This window comes from Marmota flaviventris, chromosome 7 (assembly GCF_047511675.1).
Source record: "Marmota flaviventris isolate mMarFla1 chromosome 7, mMarFla1.hap1, whole genome shotgun sequence".
Classification (NCBI taxonomy): Eukaryota; Metazoa; Chordata; class Mammalia; order Rodentia; family Sciuridae; genus Marmota; species Marmota flaviventris.
In genome coordinates, this window is record NC_092504.1 from 40190517 (window position 1) to 40211656 (window position 21140).

A 21140-nucleotide genomic window follows, 5' to 3' on the forward strand; every position below is an offset into this window, starting at 1 on the left:
CTCCTCAATATTCTCTCCACGCTGGCACATGTTTTAAAATTCCCTGTAATAAAAAAGATTTAAAAAAAAACAAAATATATCTGCCTTTCCTGAAATCTATTTTTAAAATAAATTCCATCAGTCAGCCTCATCTAAATCTTGGTGTGACAGAAGTCGCTCACTAACAAGTCATGCCGGGGAAGAATAACACGTTATTTCTCCCTGTTCCTTCCAGCTCTGCTTTGCAAATTTTCTTTATTGAATATTCTCACACTTCCATCATTCACTTCTTCACAGCTCCTGTTCTCAGAATGTCACTGTAGATTTTTGGTCCAATACTTAGCTCCCCCACCTATGCAAATGGAGAAGAGAAAAATTCTGAGCTTAATATAAAGTTCTATTATATGGCCTCTAGTATGGAGTTAGCAGAAACAACTTGAAATAAATGTCTTTAGCCAAGATAATGTGGGAGTGCTCCAAAATGCAAACTAATTTTCCAAAAATTTAAAACGGTAAATAAGCCCCTGTTCTGTATTACTTTGGGAAATGTCTTCAGAGTTTTTGTTGACAAAAATTAACAGCTTGCAAAGAATTGTAACCAAGACTTGAATAACAGAAACAAAACCAGATATTTGCTCTTGGGTAGGAGTATGAGAACTAAAATTATGCTTTGTCACCTTAGCTGACTTGCTGTGGACTCTCTCTCTATGCCTCCCAGAATAAGAAAGTAGGGTTTTCAGATCTTTGATTTAGACCCTCCCATCAATTTCTCAAAGATGTCATTTTCTTTCCTTCCTTCTTTTTCTTTCTTCCCATCCTACTTTGCAACCTGAAGAAGCTAAATAGAAGCTGGAGTCAGCTGTCTTCTGTTGTATGTTCTTGCACTGTAGCCAATGCCTGTATTGTGTATTTGATTCACTCAACACTTTCTGGGCACAAATCTTCAGAGGTGAACAGGACACTCTTCATGGGGATAATTTCCTTCACCCCCTTTGAAGATCCATTGTTCCACTGACCCATTTTACAAAACGATGAAGGACCATTTGACTTCAGCCTTGGCTTGGATTCAAGATAATCATTGGCAAGTTTTGGGGTTTTGTTTTATTTTTACAAAAACCCATGGAATCAACAGATGTCCATTAACAGATGAATGGATTAAGTAATTGTGGTATACATACACAATGGAGTTTTATTCAGCCATAAAGAAAAATGAAATTATGGCATTTGCTGGTAAATGAATGGAAATGGAAAATGTCATGCTAAGTGAAATAAACCAGTCTCAGAAACTTGAGGGTCAAATGTTTTCTCTCATATGTATCAAGAACTAAAGCCAAATAAAGGAAAGAAGGAGGGGGAGGATTGGATATCATAAAGATATAGGAAAGATCAGTAGAGTAGAAGGATATTTAGAAGGAGAGAGGAGAGAGAGTAAAGGGGAAGAAATGCAGATTGAATTTTTAAAAAAACATGCTATGTGCACATATAAATATACCACAGGAAATTTCACCTTTATGTATAAGTGGAAAGAACCAATAGAAGAGGGAAAGGAAGGTCAGTGGAAGAGGGAGAAGCGGGGAGGGAGGGGGGAACAGGAAGTGAAACTGAATTCCATGGGTGTACGAATTTGTTGAGGTGAACCCAACTATGTATAACTATAATGCTCTAATTAAAAAAAGAAAAATAGTTTAAAAATACAGTTCTACTTTCCTCCGACCCCCCAGCTCCCCTTAGAAAAAAACCATGAGTAAATAATGGTATATAAATAAAATAAAAGCAAGATATGCACAACCGTTTTTTCCATTTTTAAAACTTTGTTCTTTTTAGAAATATATGACAATAGGGTATATTTTGACATAATATATATACATGGAGTATAACTTATTCTATTTAGGATCCCATTTTTGTGGTTGTACATGATGTGGAGTTTCACTGGTTGTGTATTCATCTATGTACATAGGAAAGTTCTGTCCAATTCATTCTACTGTCTTTCCTATTCCCATTTTCCCTTCATTCCCCTTTGTCTAATCCAGTGAACTTCTATTCTTCACCCACCCATACACACCTTTTTGTGTGTTAGCATCCACATATCAGAGAGTACATTTGACTTTTGGTTTTGGGGTGTTGGCTTATTTCACTTAGCACAATAGTCTCAGATCTATCAATGGATCTAGCAAAAGTCATAAAGTCATTCTTTTTATGGCTGAGTGATAATCTATTGCATATACCACAGTTTCTTTATCCATTCATCTGTTGAAGGATACCTAGGTTGGTTCCACAGCTTAGCTATTGTAAGTTGACCTATTAAAACATTGATGTGGCTGGGCATGGTGGTGCATGCCTATAATCCCAGTGGCTAGGGAGGCTGAGACAGGAGAATCATGAGTTCAAAGCCAGACTCAGCAAAAGCAAGGCACTAAGCAACTCAGTGAGACCCTGTCTCTAAATAAAATACAAAATAGGGCTGGGGATGTGGCTCAGTGGCTGAGTGCCCCTGAGTTCAATGCCTGGGACTCCCCCACCCCACCCTCCCCACCCTCCCCACCCGCAAAATCGTTGTGGCTGCATCACTGTAGTATATTGATTTTAAGTCCTTTGAGCATATACCAAGGACTGAGATAACTAGGTCAAATGGTGCTTCCATTCCAAGTTTTGCAGTCCCACCAGCAACGTATGAATGAACCCTCAAGGACCAGCATTTGTTGTTCCTTGTGTTCTTGATAATTGCCATTCTGACTGGAGTGAGATGAAATCTCAGTACAGTTTTAGTTTTCATTTCTCTGATTGCTAGAGATGTTGAACATTTTGTTATATATTTATTGACCGTTCATATTTCTTCTTCTGTGAAGTGCCTGTTCAGTTCCTTTGCTCATTTATTGACTGAGTTATTTGAGGTCTTTTTGGTGTTGCAGGTGGCAGATTTGTACAGGAGAAAAATCGGGGGGTGTTTTTAGGTCATTTCCACTAGAGGGCACCAGACCCTGTACTTGTGTCCTCAGTCACCTCTGCAGCCACCTGTCTTCTTCACCTCTCACTGTCCCTCTTTCCACCCCTAGCCCGAGGATTCTGAAGTTTTTCAGCACACATAGCAAGATCCAGAAGAACTTGGACTTCCTCAGAATTCTGAAATAGACTGAACTCTCCATATGGATAGAGCTCCAACCTGCCTTGAATGGGAGTCCTAACACCTTGATGGATTCAAGGGCTCTGGAGACAGACACACTTGAGTCACAGGTTTCTACAGGTAGGTGTGGAGGTACCAGGAATCTACAGCAGCAAACAAAACCTATCATTCTCATCATGCTGCGTCCATGGTTACCACGTGGCCTGCCCATTGTGCTTCCTGACAGCTTCCATACATTACAGACCTTATTTAATTGGTTAGTGGAAACAGAAGTCCAACTTCCCCAAAGTTGGAAGCCTCTCTTGGCTTCCAGACCAACACTACCAACCCCTTGGGTAGGCATTGCTGTCGATCAGTTTTAGGCATCAAGACACTCATTACAAAACGTGTTTTTATGTGTAAGGCCTTTTCCCTTCTACCCAGGAACCACCAGGAACACACCTACAGTGAATAGACTGTTGAATGTGTTCATTGCAACCAGAGGCCACACATCACCAACAGTGAGGCATCTCAGTGACAGGGTTTTAGAACTTAGAGGACTGGAGCTTTGGTTGGAGGAGGGAGCGGTCCAGGTGCAGGGCCCTGCCCAGGACTAGCTGTCAGGCAGCAGGGATAATTCTGCTTGGGGATCTTCCTGAATTCACCTGCCAGATGAGGGTGAAGCTAAAGTGGCAGTTGGTCAAACAGCAACACTCAGACTGCAAACTGGGCGGGGCGGGGTGGGGGCATGTTTGGATCTTGTGGTTCATACTGTGACCTTGTTTTTGCCTATGTGTCGATAAGATTATGGAGTGGACATGTTTTTTTGTCTCATTTCATCATGGTCACAGCATGACCTTGTCTGAGGCTGGTGTTTTGTGAGATTATGTCGAGCAAGAAAACCCATGGACCAGCTCTGAGCGCCAGGCGGTTCCTGACAGCATCTAAGTTCCTGACACATAGGCAAAAACAAGGTCACAGCAGCTGGCTCAGGCTGTAGGCAGTTTTTCCTTTTCTCACCTCTCTTCAGCCTTGTCTTTCATGCCTGGGAGATGTTATGGGAACAGATAAAGCAGTGCAGTGTGGTACCCCAGGAGTTCTGGATGATTCCAATAACTAGCGATTGCAAGCTTATCTTTGTTTTGCAGTTGTGTCTGAATCTCCCTTGAGGTCCTGGGAAGAAGGGCCCCTTCACCAAATGCCACCTGTTAGCATTCTACCCCAGCATTATGTCCACCTATACTGAAGGTGTCTAAAATTCTATCAGAGATCAAGGTCAGGGCAACAACAGAAAGGGCACAGAATCTGCAGGTTGCAAAATAGAAGGGAGACCAGTAAAATAGAGGAAGGAAATCAGGGAAGGAGAAGGCAAGGAAAGACAATGGAGACCGGAAATGAAACTGACCAAATTATATTGCACGCACGTAGGCATATATAACAATAAATCCCAACGATATGGATAATTATAATGCACCAATTTAAAAAGTTTTAAAAGAATCTGTAGGTTTCTTATCAGCTGGGGGTATATTTATGGGGTTGGCCTAAGTCCCATCTTGCCCTGAAGGTCAAATGCACAGACAGGACCAGCTGTTGCAACGATACCCAAGGCTAGAAGCTAAGTGGGAAGTCTTCAAGTCATTGTCTTCCACTTGTCCCTCTGAGATTCATGCCCCCCTTTTCTTCTACATTCTGTCCAAGTTCTCATCTGACAGCAGGTTTTATAGCAAATTCAGATTTCATAAACCATTAGATTCTTCAGATGATATGTGGCTTAAAATCCAGGTCAAATAATGAACATCCTGGAACTTATAGCCTTCACCCTTCCTTCCACATAGCCTCCTATGCCCAAGTTGACACAGATAACAATACAGGCTGCTGATATAGCTGTATTGTTCTCTGGACTTTGAGGTACCAGACAGAAAAATATGCAGAAGCAATTTCTTTTTAAGGCATTTCAACAATTTATTCTATGAAAGAGGGCAAGGCCAATAGTCTCTTTTTCACTCAGGTTTCCTAACTCATGAAATAACAAACAAAATCTAATCTCCTCGGATTGGAAAGACAGCAACTCTCAACCTGGAGATGAACTCTGAAGTGCAGAGACCTCGTGTGCTGTGAGGTATCAAGGCTCACTCTGAAATTTTTCTTGTTTATTTTTAGTTGTCTCAGCACACAAAGTTCTCTCTGGCAAGTTCCATTAAGAAAGACTCTGAAATATGATTACAGTTGAATTGGCTCACAGGACTTGGTTACAAAACTTCAACCATCAAATTACTTTGCTTCCAGCCAAGTCAGATCCAAGTCTTAGTTTTCATCCACAAGCCCCCTGTCATGAAGAGGTGGGGACAAAACAGGACTGCAACCTACATTTGCCAACCTCCTTTCTCATGAAGAGCTTCTGTGGAATTCCATGCCACCTTCCATACAGCCTATATGCTCACTGTCGAGAGAGGAAAAAGTGCAAGATGTATCTGTGTAATTTATAACTTGAATATGACATCCCAAAGTTGTGACTAAATACTTTATTATAATCACATGGGAAATGGACACAAAATTAGAAATCTTTTTTTTTCTTTTTTTACAAAATCCAATGTCATTTCTGACTCCGGTCTCTTATAACCACAAAGAAGTTATCTTTTATTTCCTTGTAAGGTCCTCATGTTTGGTTCAAAGCACCTTAAATCAAATGGGCACTTAAAAATGCAAACACAGGTGGTTAAGCCAGTAAAATCACCAGACACATAGCTTTAAGACTCTCAGGCCCTGATTTATTTTGGAAGTCTGAATATGTTCTAATTACTTGGTAGTAAACAATTTGTTAGAAATGACATATTTGATTCATAAAATCTATGGTTAAGGTCGTTAACATACTGGTTCCTTTATCATATGAATTAAAAAGTAAAGCTCTCAGTCTAGTGCTGCAACCTAATGGATTTATCCCTTGATTTAAAAATTGCATCATCCATAGAAGGGGCTAGAAGGCAGGCTAGCACAGACAAAAAGCACGCAGGGAACAAAGTGGGGCCCTAAGGAAGAAAGGTAGAGGTTCTGTGTAAGAACACCACTTTTACCTTGGTGCCTTGGGGGTGACAGGCCTTTCTATAAATGCCATTTGACCAGTGGAGAAAATGAAGCCTAAAAAAGTACAGTCCCAAGGTCTTCTCCTTTGGCCTTCCTGGCAGACTTTCCCCAAAGTGTCTGCTACTGCTCAGTCAAGTTCAACTATGTCACCTGTAAAGAGGACAGGCAGGAACCAGGAAACCTACCACTTAACGGCATAGTCCCTGCTCTTGGCCTGTGGGGTTGTACCTCCATAATTGGGTCCAAGCAGGTATCCAGATAACAACCTCCAGTCCACGCATGCACCCCTGGGAATAGAAACCCCCCCGCCCCAGGCTGCACTCTGAGACCACCAGGCAGGGACCTGAACATGCGGCCTTCTGGGTAGGCAGTGGTATGCATGCAGCTCGGGGTTCCCACAGCTCCCAGGCCAAGCAGCCCAGGCCCAGGGCCACACCCTACTCCTGCCTAGAAACCAGAGGTTGATAGAACCCCAGGGCCGAAGCTACTTTCTTACCTCAGGAATGGCTCTTTCATTTCATAACATAAAATCTCAAAAAATCCACTGTGATGTCTAATTAGCTACCCCTGAATTCTATACACTGATTTTTCTCCATGTGCCATCCCCCAGATGTCAGTTTCTAGATTAATTCTGTTGATCTTTCTCACTCAAAACACGGTGCATTATTTCCAGAACATTGATTTTTCTCAGCCTTGACAGTAGCACTGCCTTTATCTACCACAGTGACCAGACTCTTCTTTACATTTCCACTGTTTGAAAATCAAGTTTGGAATGAATCCCTGGACGCAAGATATGTCACTGATTCTCACCTGGTAAAAGGGACTTCAGGTCCACGTGTGTAACAGTACCCAGATGTCATTCTCTAGGAAGAGAATTCCTATTTTATTTATTTATTTATTCTTTTGCAAACAGTTTTAGAGGCAGGGTGTTAAACTGATTGAAATCTCACGAGATTGACATTATTGCTTAAAGTGCTTAAATTGGTTACATAAAAAAAAAAGAAACAAAGGTACAGATTATTTTAAACAAACACGACAAGACTTTCTTTTCTTTTTAAGCAACAAAATCAAGTGAATGCCACACAAATACAGTAACTATTTTGGTTATACAGAAATAGGAGCCAAAAATAAATTAATGTAATACTAGAAAACAGAAATTTAATTAGGCAGAAAAATAGGAAATAGTTTTCTCTGACCCATGCCATTTACATGAGTTAATCACAATAGTGCTGAAAAATGCCTTGACCATATAATAGCAAACGAGGGCAAAACATTTTGTGCACAGTATTTTAATACACATGAATATACAAAGTTGATCAAAATGCAATGTTTAAAGATAAAATCCATCTGTAATAAAGCTACACTCCAATATCTAAAATAAGTCCTAAGTGCCAGTTAGAACACAGTTCTCTGTTAGGCTGTCCATGAAACTAAGGGTATTCATGAAAATAAATGCATAGGACTGTTTCCATCATTTTTTCCATTTCAGCTTAAAAGCAAAATATACCAGGCCACAAAACCAAATGACTGGCTTCCTATTCAACTAACGCCCTGATCATGTTCCTTGCACTCCACGTCAGTCCACTTCTCATTGCCTTGGAACAGAAGACGCAGCAACAGAACGGGACTGGATGTCAGCATTTTACCAAAATTTGCTTTTTAAAAAAAGACTTTAGCATACTGTACCATAATCTACGCACTAAACTAGTAAGTAACCAATAAAACAAATAGTTCTTTTTTTTTTTTTTTAAGTGTAAAACACTGTAACTTATGTTTAGACACCCAGCAGCTAGAGAAATGCAGCAGGCCTACTCACTCCTGCTGAAAGAGGACACACAAAAACCCTGGCCATGGAGGGAATATTGCTGAGCCTTTGTGCTATCACTGTGACCTTGGAATGGTCTCACGCATCCCACACCATTCTCTGCATTATGCCTGGAATGAGGGGATAAAAAATAACAAAGTGTTTGCATGCTATTGTCTTTACATAAAGAAAAATGATTGGGGTGGTGGGGGGGATGTAGCTGCCTAGTTTTTGTTTCGTTTATTGAAGAGGAAGAGGTGAGGAATTACCAGAGAACTCTAAATTTTGAGAAACTGATGGAGTGTTGATAGAAGAGTGTGTTTTGTCTCCTTCCGATCCTCTTTTCTGTATCACACAACCATCCAAATGTCTGTGCAATAGTTTCCATACTTTAATTCCCAAAATGTATTCATGAATACTGAATTATAACTGACTTTGTCTATTCAAAGCAATCACTCCAATTAAATAACTAGGAAAAATTCTTTACAGATTAAAAAAGTGATAAATGTACTGAGCCTATAGTCATACTCTTTATTACTCCTGTAGCATTCCAATTGAAACATTTTTGCTTAATAAAGTGGATTCGAGAGTTGTTTCAAAGGTAATTTTAATAGTTTTTTTCTTACGAAATCACTTCCAAATATTAGAGGTCAACCATCATTTTCTTAAACTTTGTAACTTGCAATCAAGTATATGGACTATCTATAGTACAAACTTTTCCCTATATCAATCACCTTCAATTGGAAAGAGCCTCTTCTTAACTCACCTCCCAGGTAAGTGATTACCGCATATGTTTCATGGAGGAAAAGAAAAGACAAAATATTTATAAACATGAATTTGCCTCTAATCAAGGCAAGGTACATTTTCATCACTTGTATAAAACAATAACATGAAGATCACCCTGTTTTGTCTTCTCCAGTGAAGAGTAAAACATTTCACTTCAAGCATGAACAAATGAAGTGTTGGCATGCTTAAGTTTTGAGCAATAAACAGTTCAAGATATTTCAAAAATAAGAAATCCAGTTTTCATCTAGATAAAGTGCTATCCTCTTCATTGTTGCAAAATGGCCACTAACATTTTCAATTTCAGATTTAGTTCACATTATGCCAAGAGTTTGCATGTTTGTTCTCAGACGGATTAGGTAACAAAATAACATGTTCACAGTATATTAAAGTGTATGGAAGTCAACTGACTTCCCAAAGGAAGTCGTGATTTCTGACTCATGGTATTTGTAGGAAACCAAAAACCAGTCCAACAGCAAAAACACCAAATTGACCCTTTTAATAAAAGGTACCAATACTCAAATGCTCTAATAAATACATAACAAGTGAAAAGTAAAAGTAACTATAGTGAGATGAGGTTCTTCCAAAAATCTCTGTCTTGTCAAGCATTCTAGGAGTCTGAGCCAAAGAAACCGCCGCCATCTTGTCCATTCCTCCACCTGCCCACTAACACGTCCGTGGACCCACCTCATACCTCAGCTAACTCCAGCATTCCCTCCAGGAGGATTCTCTGTTTCTGCCCTGGGATTGCCAGTGCCTCAGTAAACAGACAGAATATGTTTTTTAAAAAATTAAGCTGTACAGTGCGGCTCATGGTTGTGAAGGTGTAGTGCTGTTGTTACTCCAGATACGGAAGGACGTTGGTGCTGACCAGCTGGCTGGCTAAGGAGAGATGTGCCAGAAGCAGTCAACGGGGTGTCTCAGCCTTGAGATCACAGACTACGAAACACCAGCAGGGTTGGAAAGAGAGCTTGAAAACCTTAGCAGTGCCAGGTACAGGATAAATACGACTCACAGGACCTTAGAAAAGTGTCACTAAAAATTAACAGCATTGAGTTATTTTCCTGAAACTTGGTTTTGGTAGAAAGATTAAGAAAAGCAACTTTTCACTGTCCACAAAAACTCCTTCCTCTTGGCTTTGCCTGCCCTGAGCTCCAGAACTGCTTAGCCCCTGGAATTCTGACAGCTAGGTCAGCACAGCCCAGTGCAGACACTAGCCACCATGAACAGCTCCTCGTCACCCTGTGCCACGGGGAGGATGATTTTTAGTATCGAGGTTACTCACTTTTAAACATTTAAACAATTCCACTTGTACGAACTTAAAGCTATAGTTGCAGCCCTAAAAGGTGAACATCTACCCAATTCTTCTGTCCTTCTGTCAGAAAAGAGGCAGATAAGCTAGAAAGGGGTAGTAGCAATGCTTCCAGGGACAAGTTAAAGGAATGCATTGGAAGGAAACCCCAGAAGCCATTTAGGAAGTTTAGCAAACACTGAAAATAGACCATGGCATTCATAGGAAATGCCACTGTAACTCAGCAGACATAGCTGAGTGGCTTAGCACTCACCCAAACCTAAAATTAGCAACTGTTATTCATATAAATCTTACTTCAATCTGATTGCAGTTAACTCTACCTCAGACCAAAATAAAACCAAGAGTAGTGCTGCATGTAAAAAAAAAAAAAAAAGGAGAAAGTTTAACACAGCCAGATCACTGAGTGGTGACATTAGTGGGCTGCTGGGGAAGGAGGAGGTCTGCAGGGGAAATGGGTAATAGTGCTTTGAACAGTTTCCCCTGCTTGAATTAGTCCCACAGTTCTTTAAGTTTATTCTCTTGACTGATAGAATAAAATATATCCAGATTCTGAATTTTTTGATATATCTGACGTCAGGCCATAGAATTCTTCAATAGCTTGAGCATCTATTTTCTGCAACAAAGGAAAAATAAAACAATACAATTATTTACCTTGATTTCTGAGCAAAGAAACACTAATGGAACATACAGAAAAATGCAAGAGTCACAAGTTGTTATAAAATCACAATTTGATACATTTTGGTACCAGGGATTGAACCCAAAGGTACTTAACTACTGAGCCACATCCCCAGTTCTTTTTATAGTTTTGAGACAAGGTCTTGCCAAGATGCTTAGGGCCTTGCTAAGTTGCTAAGGCTGGCTTTGAATTTGTGATCCAGTGTGGAACTTTTGATAACCAATGGATAATTCCACAGACAGAAGGACATATTCACAAATTAGAAATCACTAAAGAAGAAAGTCACCTATTCATTCATCATCAAATATACACAAACACCCTTTGAAGAAACCAGGGGTTCTGTCTTTCAGCTGGTAAATTGAAGGATCTGAGAGTAACTTTATTTCATTCAGACCACCAGAGTTAATTTCTTTCAGTGTAACTTACTCAAAAGTTACCCTAGTGGGTTAAAACAGACCATGTCCTTAAATGTAGAGTTCAAAATCAACAAAATCAATATATGAAATGCTTTGCTGTAATATAGATTTCCAGATCCAACAGACTGAAAAATATCACACATATTTTAAACAATAATCAAAATAAGAAATTTTTTTTATTAAAAAAAAAAGAATTTTAATAGAACTCTGAAGTCTATTATTTGCTCTGTACCTGAAAGGAATTTAGACATGGTAGGAAACAAGAAGCACACATCCTTGTGACTTATGTTGACACACACAGGGAGAGATGCCATGTCTGTGGCATCAGGTAATAAGAACACAATAGTAACAAGTGCATTGTCCATATTCCCCTCCCTTTCCATGGAGCATGGGGATCAGCAAAAGTTAGTTTTAAAAGAAATTTAAGTTTTCAAGTCAGATTATGGGAAAACGGGCCTATTTTAGAAAACACCCACACATGCACATCCCCCCAAAGTCCCATCTGTACCCTTTGCCTACTGGAGAACAATCCGCATACTAACCTCTACAATGTCGTCATCAAACAAAAGCCAGAAGCCATGACTTTTCACAATAGTAATATAATGCCCACGATTAGGTCCACTGGAAAAGAACAAATGAAAGAAAGTCACGAGGTAAACGTTTATTTCTTTATAAAACTCTACTTTGCTCTTTATGAGCAGTGTCTTAGGGGGGAAAAAAAAAACAACTAAGGCCATCAGGATAAAGAACTTGGTACAGCCAGGCTCAGTGGCAGGCACCTACAGTCCCAGCTATGCAGGAGGCTGAGACAGGAGGGCTGCTTGGGGCCAGGAAGTTGAGGCTGGCCTGGGTAATATAGCCAGTCCCCACCTTAAATAATAATAGTAACAAAAAGAACAAAGTATAGCTTTGTCTATACCCACAATTCATAGAGGAGCACCTGGTAGGGAAATACCAAAATGCACAAAGGGAATATGCTCTAAGGACTTAAGATTCCAGTGGGGAAACAGGCTTTCAGATCTGCAAGTATTAACAAAGAGTTCCTGTCTACCTGCTGTGTGCCAGGCCCTGTTCTGGCTGTCAGGGAGAAAAACAGTGATCAACACAAAGTCCCACTTTCTTGGGACTTGGTGCTAGGGTTTGAATGTGTCTCCTAAAGGTCCTATTAGACACTTAACCTCCAATGCAACAAGAGTTGAGAGGTGGGATCTTTAAAGGTAATTGGTGCTGCTATCGCGAGAGCAGTTTGCTATGAAAACGAGATCAGCCCCTTCTCTCCCTCTTGCCCTCCTCTCTAGGTGATGTCTTCTGCCATGTAGGATGGCAAGAAGGCCCTCACAGAATGAAGCCCCTGGCCTTGGACTCCCCAGCCTCCGGAGCCATGAGCCAAATAAACCTCTACTCACTTAAACTCCCCAGTATGTGATGCTGTTAGAGCAGCACTAAAGGGACTGAGGCACTGGGTGTGGGCTGGGTAGGCAATAAACCAACCAACAGTTAATACATATCAAGTGGTGACAAGTGCCACGAGGAAGAGTCAGTGGGGTAACAGGACAGTGAGGACTGAGGGGCAGGCGTTACTTGATAAAGAGCAGTGAAAGGAGGTCTCTCTGATAATGTGAGATTTGAGCAGAAGCAAATTTTCCTGAAGGACATGGGGACATGGGGGGAGAGCAGTCATGCAACTAGTGATGGAAGTTTCAAGACTGGGAAATACCAAGTGCAAAGCCCTGGGGCAGAGTTAGCCATGGCGTGTTCAGGAAGAGCCTGGAAACCTAGCAGCTGGAGCCAAGTGAGGCCCAGGAGGACACAGGGGAGACAACCAGAGAGGGGCAGAAGGGCAGTGGTGCAGAAAGCATGGGGCCTCATGGCTAAGAGTGCAGAATCCGGGCTGCAGGAGTCAGGAAGACACCCAGCAATTCTGAGGAGCAGGATGATCTGATTTAAGTCTTAGAAAGATGCTGAGGAACCATAATACATGATAATGAGTGTTAAGATAGAAAGGGTGGAGTTTTGCACTGTGGAAGGAGTACAAAGAACAACTGCTACTGTGTTGTTACATGAGATTTGCATTCTAAGGGGATTTTCATTCTAAATCTAGAGTTGTTTTTTAATGCACCACTGAAGTTGAAAAGCTGAATCCCTCCACTTCTTGAAACACAAAAATTCTGCAAACAATTCTTCCTGTCTCTCTCGGCCTCCTCAGGACACTCCTTCCCTCTGCCTCTGAGCTGCGGGCACTGGGCTCCTATTCTCTCATCTGGGCCTGCGCAATTGCATTCCTGGCCCATTCCCTCCTTGGCTGTGCTTGAATGTTACCTTCCTAGATCAATGTCACCCACCACCTTACCTAAAGAGGTGCCTTGCAATACCCGCCCTCATCTCCCTACTTACTCCTCAGAGCACCAATCAAAACCATACTTTATCTGGCAGAAGTTTTATTATGGTGGTGTGGGCTTACTTCTGTGTTATCTGTCTTTCCCCCGGACCCTATGCTTCACGAGGGCAGGCTCCTGTGCAGTCTTCAGATCCTGGCATGGAACCCACACAGCAGCAGCTCAAACCCCAGGAAGTCACACACTTCCCATGTGAGGCCAGCCCTGCTCTGTGTGCGGGGAGGAGCTTGCCTCAGGGAAGGAGTTTAAAGCATCCTAGTGGGTAGCATGTGTAACTTGGTACCAACTCCCCTTGCTGCCAGGGCTGCTATGATCTTCGTATCCCCATTACAGACAGGGATGATTCCAGAACCCAACTTCCCACAGGTCCCCCAAGCCCTCCATGGGCCTCTGACTTGCTCTCGCCAGTGCTCCCAGGGATCAGCACTGGGTACCCACAGAGATCCAAACTGAACGTGCTCGTGTGCCCTGCACATCTGAATGCTCGTTTCTCCAGCCTCCCTAGCACAACTTGAAGGTCCACACTGTCGTCACCACAATGTCCACCCCCATCATGCTCCACCTGCTCCAAGACCTCCCTCAGCTCTCCACAATGTAGAGTCTTTGTTCTTTAGAAGAACAGATGCTAGAGCTATTCTTCAGGAGAACACAAAGCTGGTTCATAACCGTCAATAAATATAACTTACATAAGACACATAAGACATAAGAAAAAAATATACAGTGACTTGAAGTTAATATACTCAGAAAAAAAAAAAAAAACAGGGCACATCATATACAACGCTACACTCTCTGAGCCCACTCACCCTAACAGTGAAAAATGGACCAGCCCATTCCCCACACTGCAACAGTCTCCTCTTGGAAATGGTTTGCTCACGACTTACTACCTAGGCGGATGGAGAGAAGATTGGCTCTAGGACACTCCCCAAAATAAAGAGATGGCAAACGGGATGGGGGGAGGGGCTTTCAATATACTTTTCTGTGCTTATACCAAATTATAAGATAAAAAATATTTGCCTGAAAAAACCTTCATCTAAACACTTTACTTTTCCATTTCTAGAAGCCTTCTCTCTCCGTTCTCTGATTGTACTCTTACTACAGAATGTGGGGAAAGTCTTAACATTGCCTAAAGAACATTTTTAAGAATAGAATTTTAATCACTCCAAATACCACAAAATTATTAAATCTGTCCTCTTGCTTCCAGTCTTTATTTCTATATTTTAAAAGAACTTTTGAGATCATGCAGCAGATGTAATCTAGCTTCTTAAAAATTAAAATCATAGCATAAATTTTATTTTTCCATTTTATTTTCAATTTATATTAAGTATCATTGTTACCAATGAAGATTTATTAATTATATCCTTTATTATAGAACAACTGAATTATCATTTTTGTGATCCTATTTATGTATACCTATAGGATGTTAATAGAGTCAGGTACCACGTGATATGTCAGCTAGTGACACACCACACATACAACAATAGTCCCTTAAGATTACATTGCCTGAATTATGAAGAATACAAGCAATAATAAGTGTTGGTGAGGATGTGGGGAAAAAGGTACATTCATACATTCCTGGTGGGACTGCAAATTGGTGCAATCACCATGGAAAGCAGTACGGAGATTCATCAGAAAACTTGGAATGAAACCTCCATTTGACCAGCTATCCCACTCCTAAGTTTATACCAAAAGGACTTAAAATCAGCATATTATACTGGTGCAACCACATCAATGATTATAGCAGCTCAATTCACAATAGCTAAACTATGGAACCAAGCTAGATGCCCTTCGACAAGGGAATGGATAAAGAAAACATTGTATATATACACAATGGAATATTAATTGGCCTTAAAGAAGAATGAAATTATGGCACTTGCAGGTAAATGAATGGAACTAGAGAATATCAAGCTAAGTGAAATAAGCCAATCCCAAAACACCAAAAGCCAAATGTTTTCTCTGATCCATAGTGGGACGGTGGGGGGATAGTGAAGAATGAAGATTACATTGCCTGTAACAATGTAAAGCAATGTCACAGCCTTAGTTTTAGGAGTACACTCTACGATGTTCACACAATGATGAGCCATTTCTTAGTACACATTCCCACTGTTAAATGACACAAACGTGTATTCTTTTTTTTTTGAGGTGATCAATGAGAGTATGGATGACATTCCCAAAAGTGCTGAGTATTACAGCCCAGTCAGAGGTGCCTGGGCCTGTTTTGGTGACAAACCCCTGTGTTATCATGTGTACCCGCTTCCTAGCCCACCTTTACCTGCCGCAGTGAACGACCACAGCCACCAGGTCATACATGCGGTCCAGGTTCACGGCATCGCTGGAGGTGTTAAAGAGCCGGAGTTCCAGAGGGAAGACCACCCGGTAAGACAGCTTGGTGTACCTATGGAGCTGCTCCATGTACTTGAACCGCTTCAGGTGCAGGGCCAGAATCATGGGCAGTTTTTTTACCCTCATCCTAAGAAACAGAAAACCAGTTGCACCCAATAACTGTTTAGGGAACGAGAACACGCTGTCGCCTCACAAACGTGAGTAGGAAGGATTCTAGCACATTTCAAACTGGCCAATAACCAAACAGCTCACAGGAAGAAAAGGATTCCGGCTTATAGAGACTGACTAATGCTGATCCTCGGCTAACTGGAGCAACATCACAACGTGTGTCTCTGTTTGGTCAAAGTAGATGCTTCTGAATTTGTGTACTAATAAAAACACACGTGCAATTGCTCCGTCACTGTCCTCTGCCTCCCAGAGTAGAATGTATTTGGACAATCCATCCCTGAGATATGGACAGGAAGGCTGAGAGCTTTTGAGAAAAGGAAGCTGGGAAGAGGACAAGGTGGGAGGATGCAGACCAAACTCCAGAGAACCTGCAGAAGATGCTCGGGCACACACTCCTGGTGTTAGACACGAGGGGGCCTGGGCTTATACCTACCCCTTTCTCCTGTCATCTGGCAAATCAGACCCCTTTTGTGGTTCTCGGTTTCCTCACCTATAATGCAGGCGTTGCCTCAGGGGTACATTTCCCAAACTGGGCTCCAGAGAACAGTGGAGTTTCCTATGGCTATGTTTGGACAGGGATGCTTCCTATTTCAAAGTCTTCCATATGCATTAGCACACTGAAGTTTTGAGTTTTTTACTGCAATGAAGGAACTATTCTGGTTTGTTTGAAGCAGCGTGTCCCACACTCACATAAACACAGAAAGCCTTTTCTCATGGGATGATCATTAGCGTTCCTCAATGATCACAGCAGTAATAGCTTAACAGACAGCACTGCTGGAAGGGAGGAGCTTGGTTACCTCCCAGGTCCCCCATGTCGTGAGTGTGCTGAGTCAGTGTCAGTGCTGCTCAGCGTTGCACATTTTCAATGCATATTGTTTGAAAAGAAGAAATTGAGTCTGAGGAATCAGTTAAGTTAAAACTTGTTCATAAAAAGAAGCAAAATAAAAACATCAGTCAAAGAATTATGGGGAACCCCCTCTTTTATAGGAACATGTGACATTTTAATGCATCAAACCTCCAGGGCTCCTGAGCATGGTGGCACATGCATGTAATCCCAGGAACTCAAGAGGCAGAGGCAATATTGCAAGTTCCAGGCCAGCCTCGGCAACTTAGTGAAGTCCTACGCAACTTAGTAAGGCCCAGTCTCAAAATAAAAAAAATTAAGTAAAAAGGGTTAGGGATGTAGCTCAGTAGTAGAGTCCCTGGGTCCAATTACTAGTAAAACAAATAAAGAGGGGCTGGGGTTGTGGCTCAGAGGAAGAGTGCTTGCCTAGCTGGCGTGAGGCACTGGGTTTGATCCTCAGCACCACATAAAAATAAAATAAAGGTCAACCTACAGCTAAAAAAAAAAAAATAAGTATTAAAAAACAAATTTAAAAAACCCTGCAGGGCTGAACAGCAATCTTCTTCATGCCATCTGCCTTAGAAGACCAAGAAGATGGGAAGCAGAGACAAGCTCCCTGTCCACTAACAGAGATCTGCTTACTACCTCCACTGCTGCCCGAGACACTGATGGGCCTTTTGTAAGTTTTGTTGAAATGAGGAAAGATGTTCATATCTGGGGTGGACGGCTAAGGAGTCTGGTAGAAAAAAATTATTTCAGTCTTGATCCAGACCCTCAAGGGTTTTAAACAGAAGTATTGAGCATGTGTGAGCTACCTTGGAAACTCCAGAACCAGCAGGAAGAAATAATAATAATAATAAAATTTAACTTGCAGTAAGGCTTCATGGGATGACTAAAACACTGAGCATCTTGGCTTCTGGGGGCAGATAAGGAGGAACAAACGGTTATCACAGAGTGTCCAGAAACTGTAACTGTCAGGTGCTAGCAAAAAGACAGGGAGCTCTGGGTTCTATATCAATTAAGAACACAATAACTTTCTTACCGCCTAGCTCTGTAACTGATGTGTCCTTGACTCCCTCACAACTTCTTATTAGATGATGGGTTTTTTTTTTTAAATCCCTGTAAATAAGAAGTCCCAATGTCTAAATAATACTAACACAATAATATTGGGTGTCTACTACATTATGTACTGTGCTAAATACATTTATCTTTAATGTATTAAGAGGACAAGGATTATATTTGATCCCCACTTGTGTACCCAGCATAATATCTGGCACACCGTGGCGCTCAGTACTGGTTGAATGAGTGACTAAATAAGTGAGCAAACAATTGGACAGACAGCTCTCCACGTTTCTCTGGTGAGGAAAGAACTGAACAGCTCTGTGGGCTGTGTGCCCACCTATGCCACCCGTGTCACAAAGCCACTTTGGAGCCAAATCCTTTACGTACCTTTTCTGGGCCTCCTGTTTGCTGCAACATGTTTCACAATAATATTTTTGTTCGCTGCACAGCGTTTCTGTGTTGCTGAAGTCTCTGCAGAGAAAAATATTTTCATGTTTTAAAAAGTCCAAACGGGTTGGGGATGCAGCTCAGTGGTAGAGTGCTGGCCTAGCGTGTGCAAGGCCTGGGTTCCATGCCCCAGCACCAAGGGGAAAAAAAGTCCAATGTACTTGGCATTCTACGGTTTACACCCCGCTATTACCTGCAGAGTGACTTTCAAGTGGAAGTAGGGAAAACAGTAATCAGAGAAGATCCCTCGTAACAGCAGGGCCATTATGCCATTAGAGCATGTCTACCGGGTTGTGTTAACAAGTTCACCACTTCACCAAGAGACTTTAAAATACAACTTTATTTAATGGAACACAGATATAAACTAGGCTTGCCAACAGATTCAGGGGGGGAAAAAACCAAAAAACAAACAAAAAAACCATCAGGACTTAACAGAGAATACCTGTAAGCTGGAAATTGAAAATTGTTAACAGAAAACTACTGTAGTAAAAGCCCTCCTTAATACTCATCAGGTCTGAAAAAGGCAATCACATAAAATAGAAGGTGTAGTTAATAAAGACTCGCAGAGGGTCAACATTTTCAAAGACCACAAACAAGAGTAAAGACAGTGGAATTTAAACCACATATAGATGGGGGCAGCAGTTCACACCAATAATCCCAGTGGCTGGGGAGGCTGAGGCAGGAAGATCACCAGCCTCAGCAATTTAACAAGGCTCTGAGCAACTCAGTGAGACCCTGTCTCAAAATAAAATACAAAAAAGGGCTGAGGATGTGGCTCAGCTGTTAAGCACCCCTGAGTTCAAGTTTTGGTACAAATAAATAAATAAATAAAATAAACCACATATAACTTCCCTTACTTTGAACTAAGAAAACCCCCAGTTACCAGGAGGTGACTGCGTTCTACCCCCCTGTCCCTCACGGCTCCCCCACCCCCAAGAGGAGAAAAACTTCAGCCTTCCTACTTTTGAGAACAAAAGGCATTGTATCTGTTCTCTGTGTATTCATCTTATCACAAGGTTTTACTCTGCTACTTAAGGTTTTCATTTTTTAAATGTCACGGCCTTTCTTTTCTGGTCAAGATTCTACTTAACATTTTTGTGGTCTGTTTCAAAAGACTGAAAAAGAACATTGAGAATATAATAATACTCTATGGTTTTGAAAATACTTGTGACATTTCCTTATTCAGAGTGTCCTACTACCAGAATGATCAGATTTTATTAAATAGAAAATGGCATTTAAATGGGTGTTAATGGCTCTACACAGAAAGAAAAAAATCAAAGAAAACACAAATTGCTCATTCCTTATAACCCTAAACAGTCCTCTGGACTAGGTCCTGGGGATTCACAGAGAATAACTGCCCTCATATAACTCATAGACTAACAGAGCCATGTGCAAATGAGCCACTGATCATATGAAATGCTTGGTGTGGCCAAGACATAAAGCAATGGATATGGGCCGGGCATGGTGGCACATGCATGTGATTCCAGTGACATGGGAGGTTGAGGTAGGGGTATCTCAAGTTCAAGGTCAGCCTCAGTAACTTAACGAGGCCCTAAGCAACCGAGTGAGACCCTTTCTCAAAATAAAAAAATAAAAATGGCTGGGGATGTGGCTCAGTGGTAAAGTGCCCCTGTGTTCAATTCCTAGTACCACCCCCCATAAAAAAAAATCACAACAAGCTATATACATAGTTACTCTGCCCGCAGCACTGAGGAGTAAGTCAAACTCCCTGCCATAGCTGCAGGCTGTGGTCATGAGGGCCCATTACTCCTCTGACCTCTTTGCCTCAGCTGTGGGAGCCTCGGGCTATACTCTTCTAGCCCTGCTACTTCCTCAGCACCCAGAGCTCTTCTCCAAGGCCGGCATGGCTGCTGGGCTGGCTAGCCAGAGCTCAGCCTAACTATGCTCTTTGGAGAGGACCTCCCTGACCACCCAGCCCCTACCATGTGGCTGTCTGGTTTTCTTCAGCACCTGTTTGCCCATCTGAAACCTTCCTTCTGTTCATCTGGTCACTTGCCTCTCCTGTAAGCAGGCAGTGGCTTTGTCTCACTCACTGCCATATGAATGAACAACCAAAGACAGAAAGGGAAACAGTTCAGAAAAAAGAGAGATGAACTTGATCTGGAGAAATTCAGGCTGTTTCCTCAATGGGCAAAATCCAAGTTAGGTTCTCACAGAGGGAATGTGTGCCAGGGGACAACAGCAAAGGAACGCCACAGCGCAGAGGCAGGGACACAAGGCACAAAGGTAAGGTGAGAACATGGGGTGGGGATGTGGCAGGAATGGCCTCTGCAGTGAGTAGCACAGTCCCCAGGACGCTACCATGAGGCTGTCATGGACCCTGTGGCTCTGCAGGCCACCAACAGCTCTCATCAAGGAAAAGCCATCATCAGACAATGCTTTAGAAAAATGCCACTTTGGGCAGCAGAGAAGGACAGAGGGGGTTGCAAGCCAAGGAAACCATTTAGAAGGCAATTATACTCAACTTTCAGATTTCAAGTGCTTAGTGTATAAACAGACTCAAAATTAGCTGAATGAAGAACTTTAATTGAGTCAGCGCTGTGAAATTGTGTTTTAGTTGCACGGGATTGGCTGGAGTGGGATGGCGGAGCTGCGCAGCAGGAGGTGAGGACAGGCCTCAGTGAAGATTCATGTCCATGGAACACCTCCCACAGACAAGCCTCCATATCAGCACAGCCAAGGAAAGCACAGCAAAGATAAGGAATTAAACA

General features: G+C 41.8%; 1 protein-coding gene across 4 annotated transcripts in view; it reads right to left on the bottom strand.

Moving 5' to 3' along the window:
- Positions 1-204: 204 nt before the first annotated feature.
- Usp46 (ubiquitin specific peptidase 46) overlaps positions 205-21140 on the bottom strand; it is a 70050-nt gene continuing 49114 nt past the window's right edge. For 2 of the 4 annotated variants that reach the window (XM_027942573.2, XM_027942582.2), the window contains 4 exons: positions 18349-18432; positions 15817-16014; positions 11694-11772; positions 8555-10672 (listed from right to left, as the gene is read on the bottom strand). In XM_027942573.2, the coding sequence (XP_027798374.1) occupies positions 10571-10672; positions 11694-11772; positions 15817-16014; positions 18349-18432 (463 nt within the window). In that variant the 3' untranslated portion in view covers positions 8555-10570. Of the gene's footprint in view, positions 332-8554; positions 10673-11693; positions 11773-15816; positions 16015-18348; positions 18433-21140 lie in introns of those variants that run through there. The other 2 variants (XM_027942590.3, XM_071614277.1) reach the window with 2 other exon arrangements.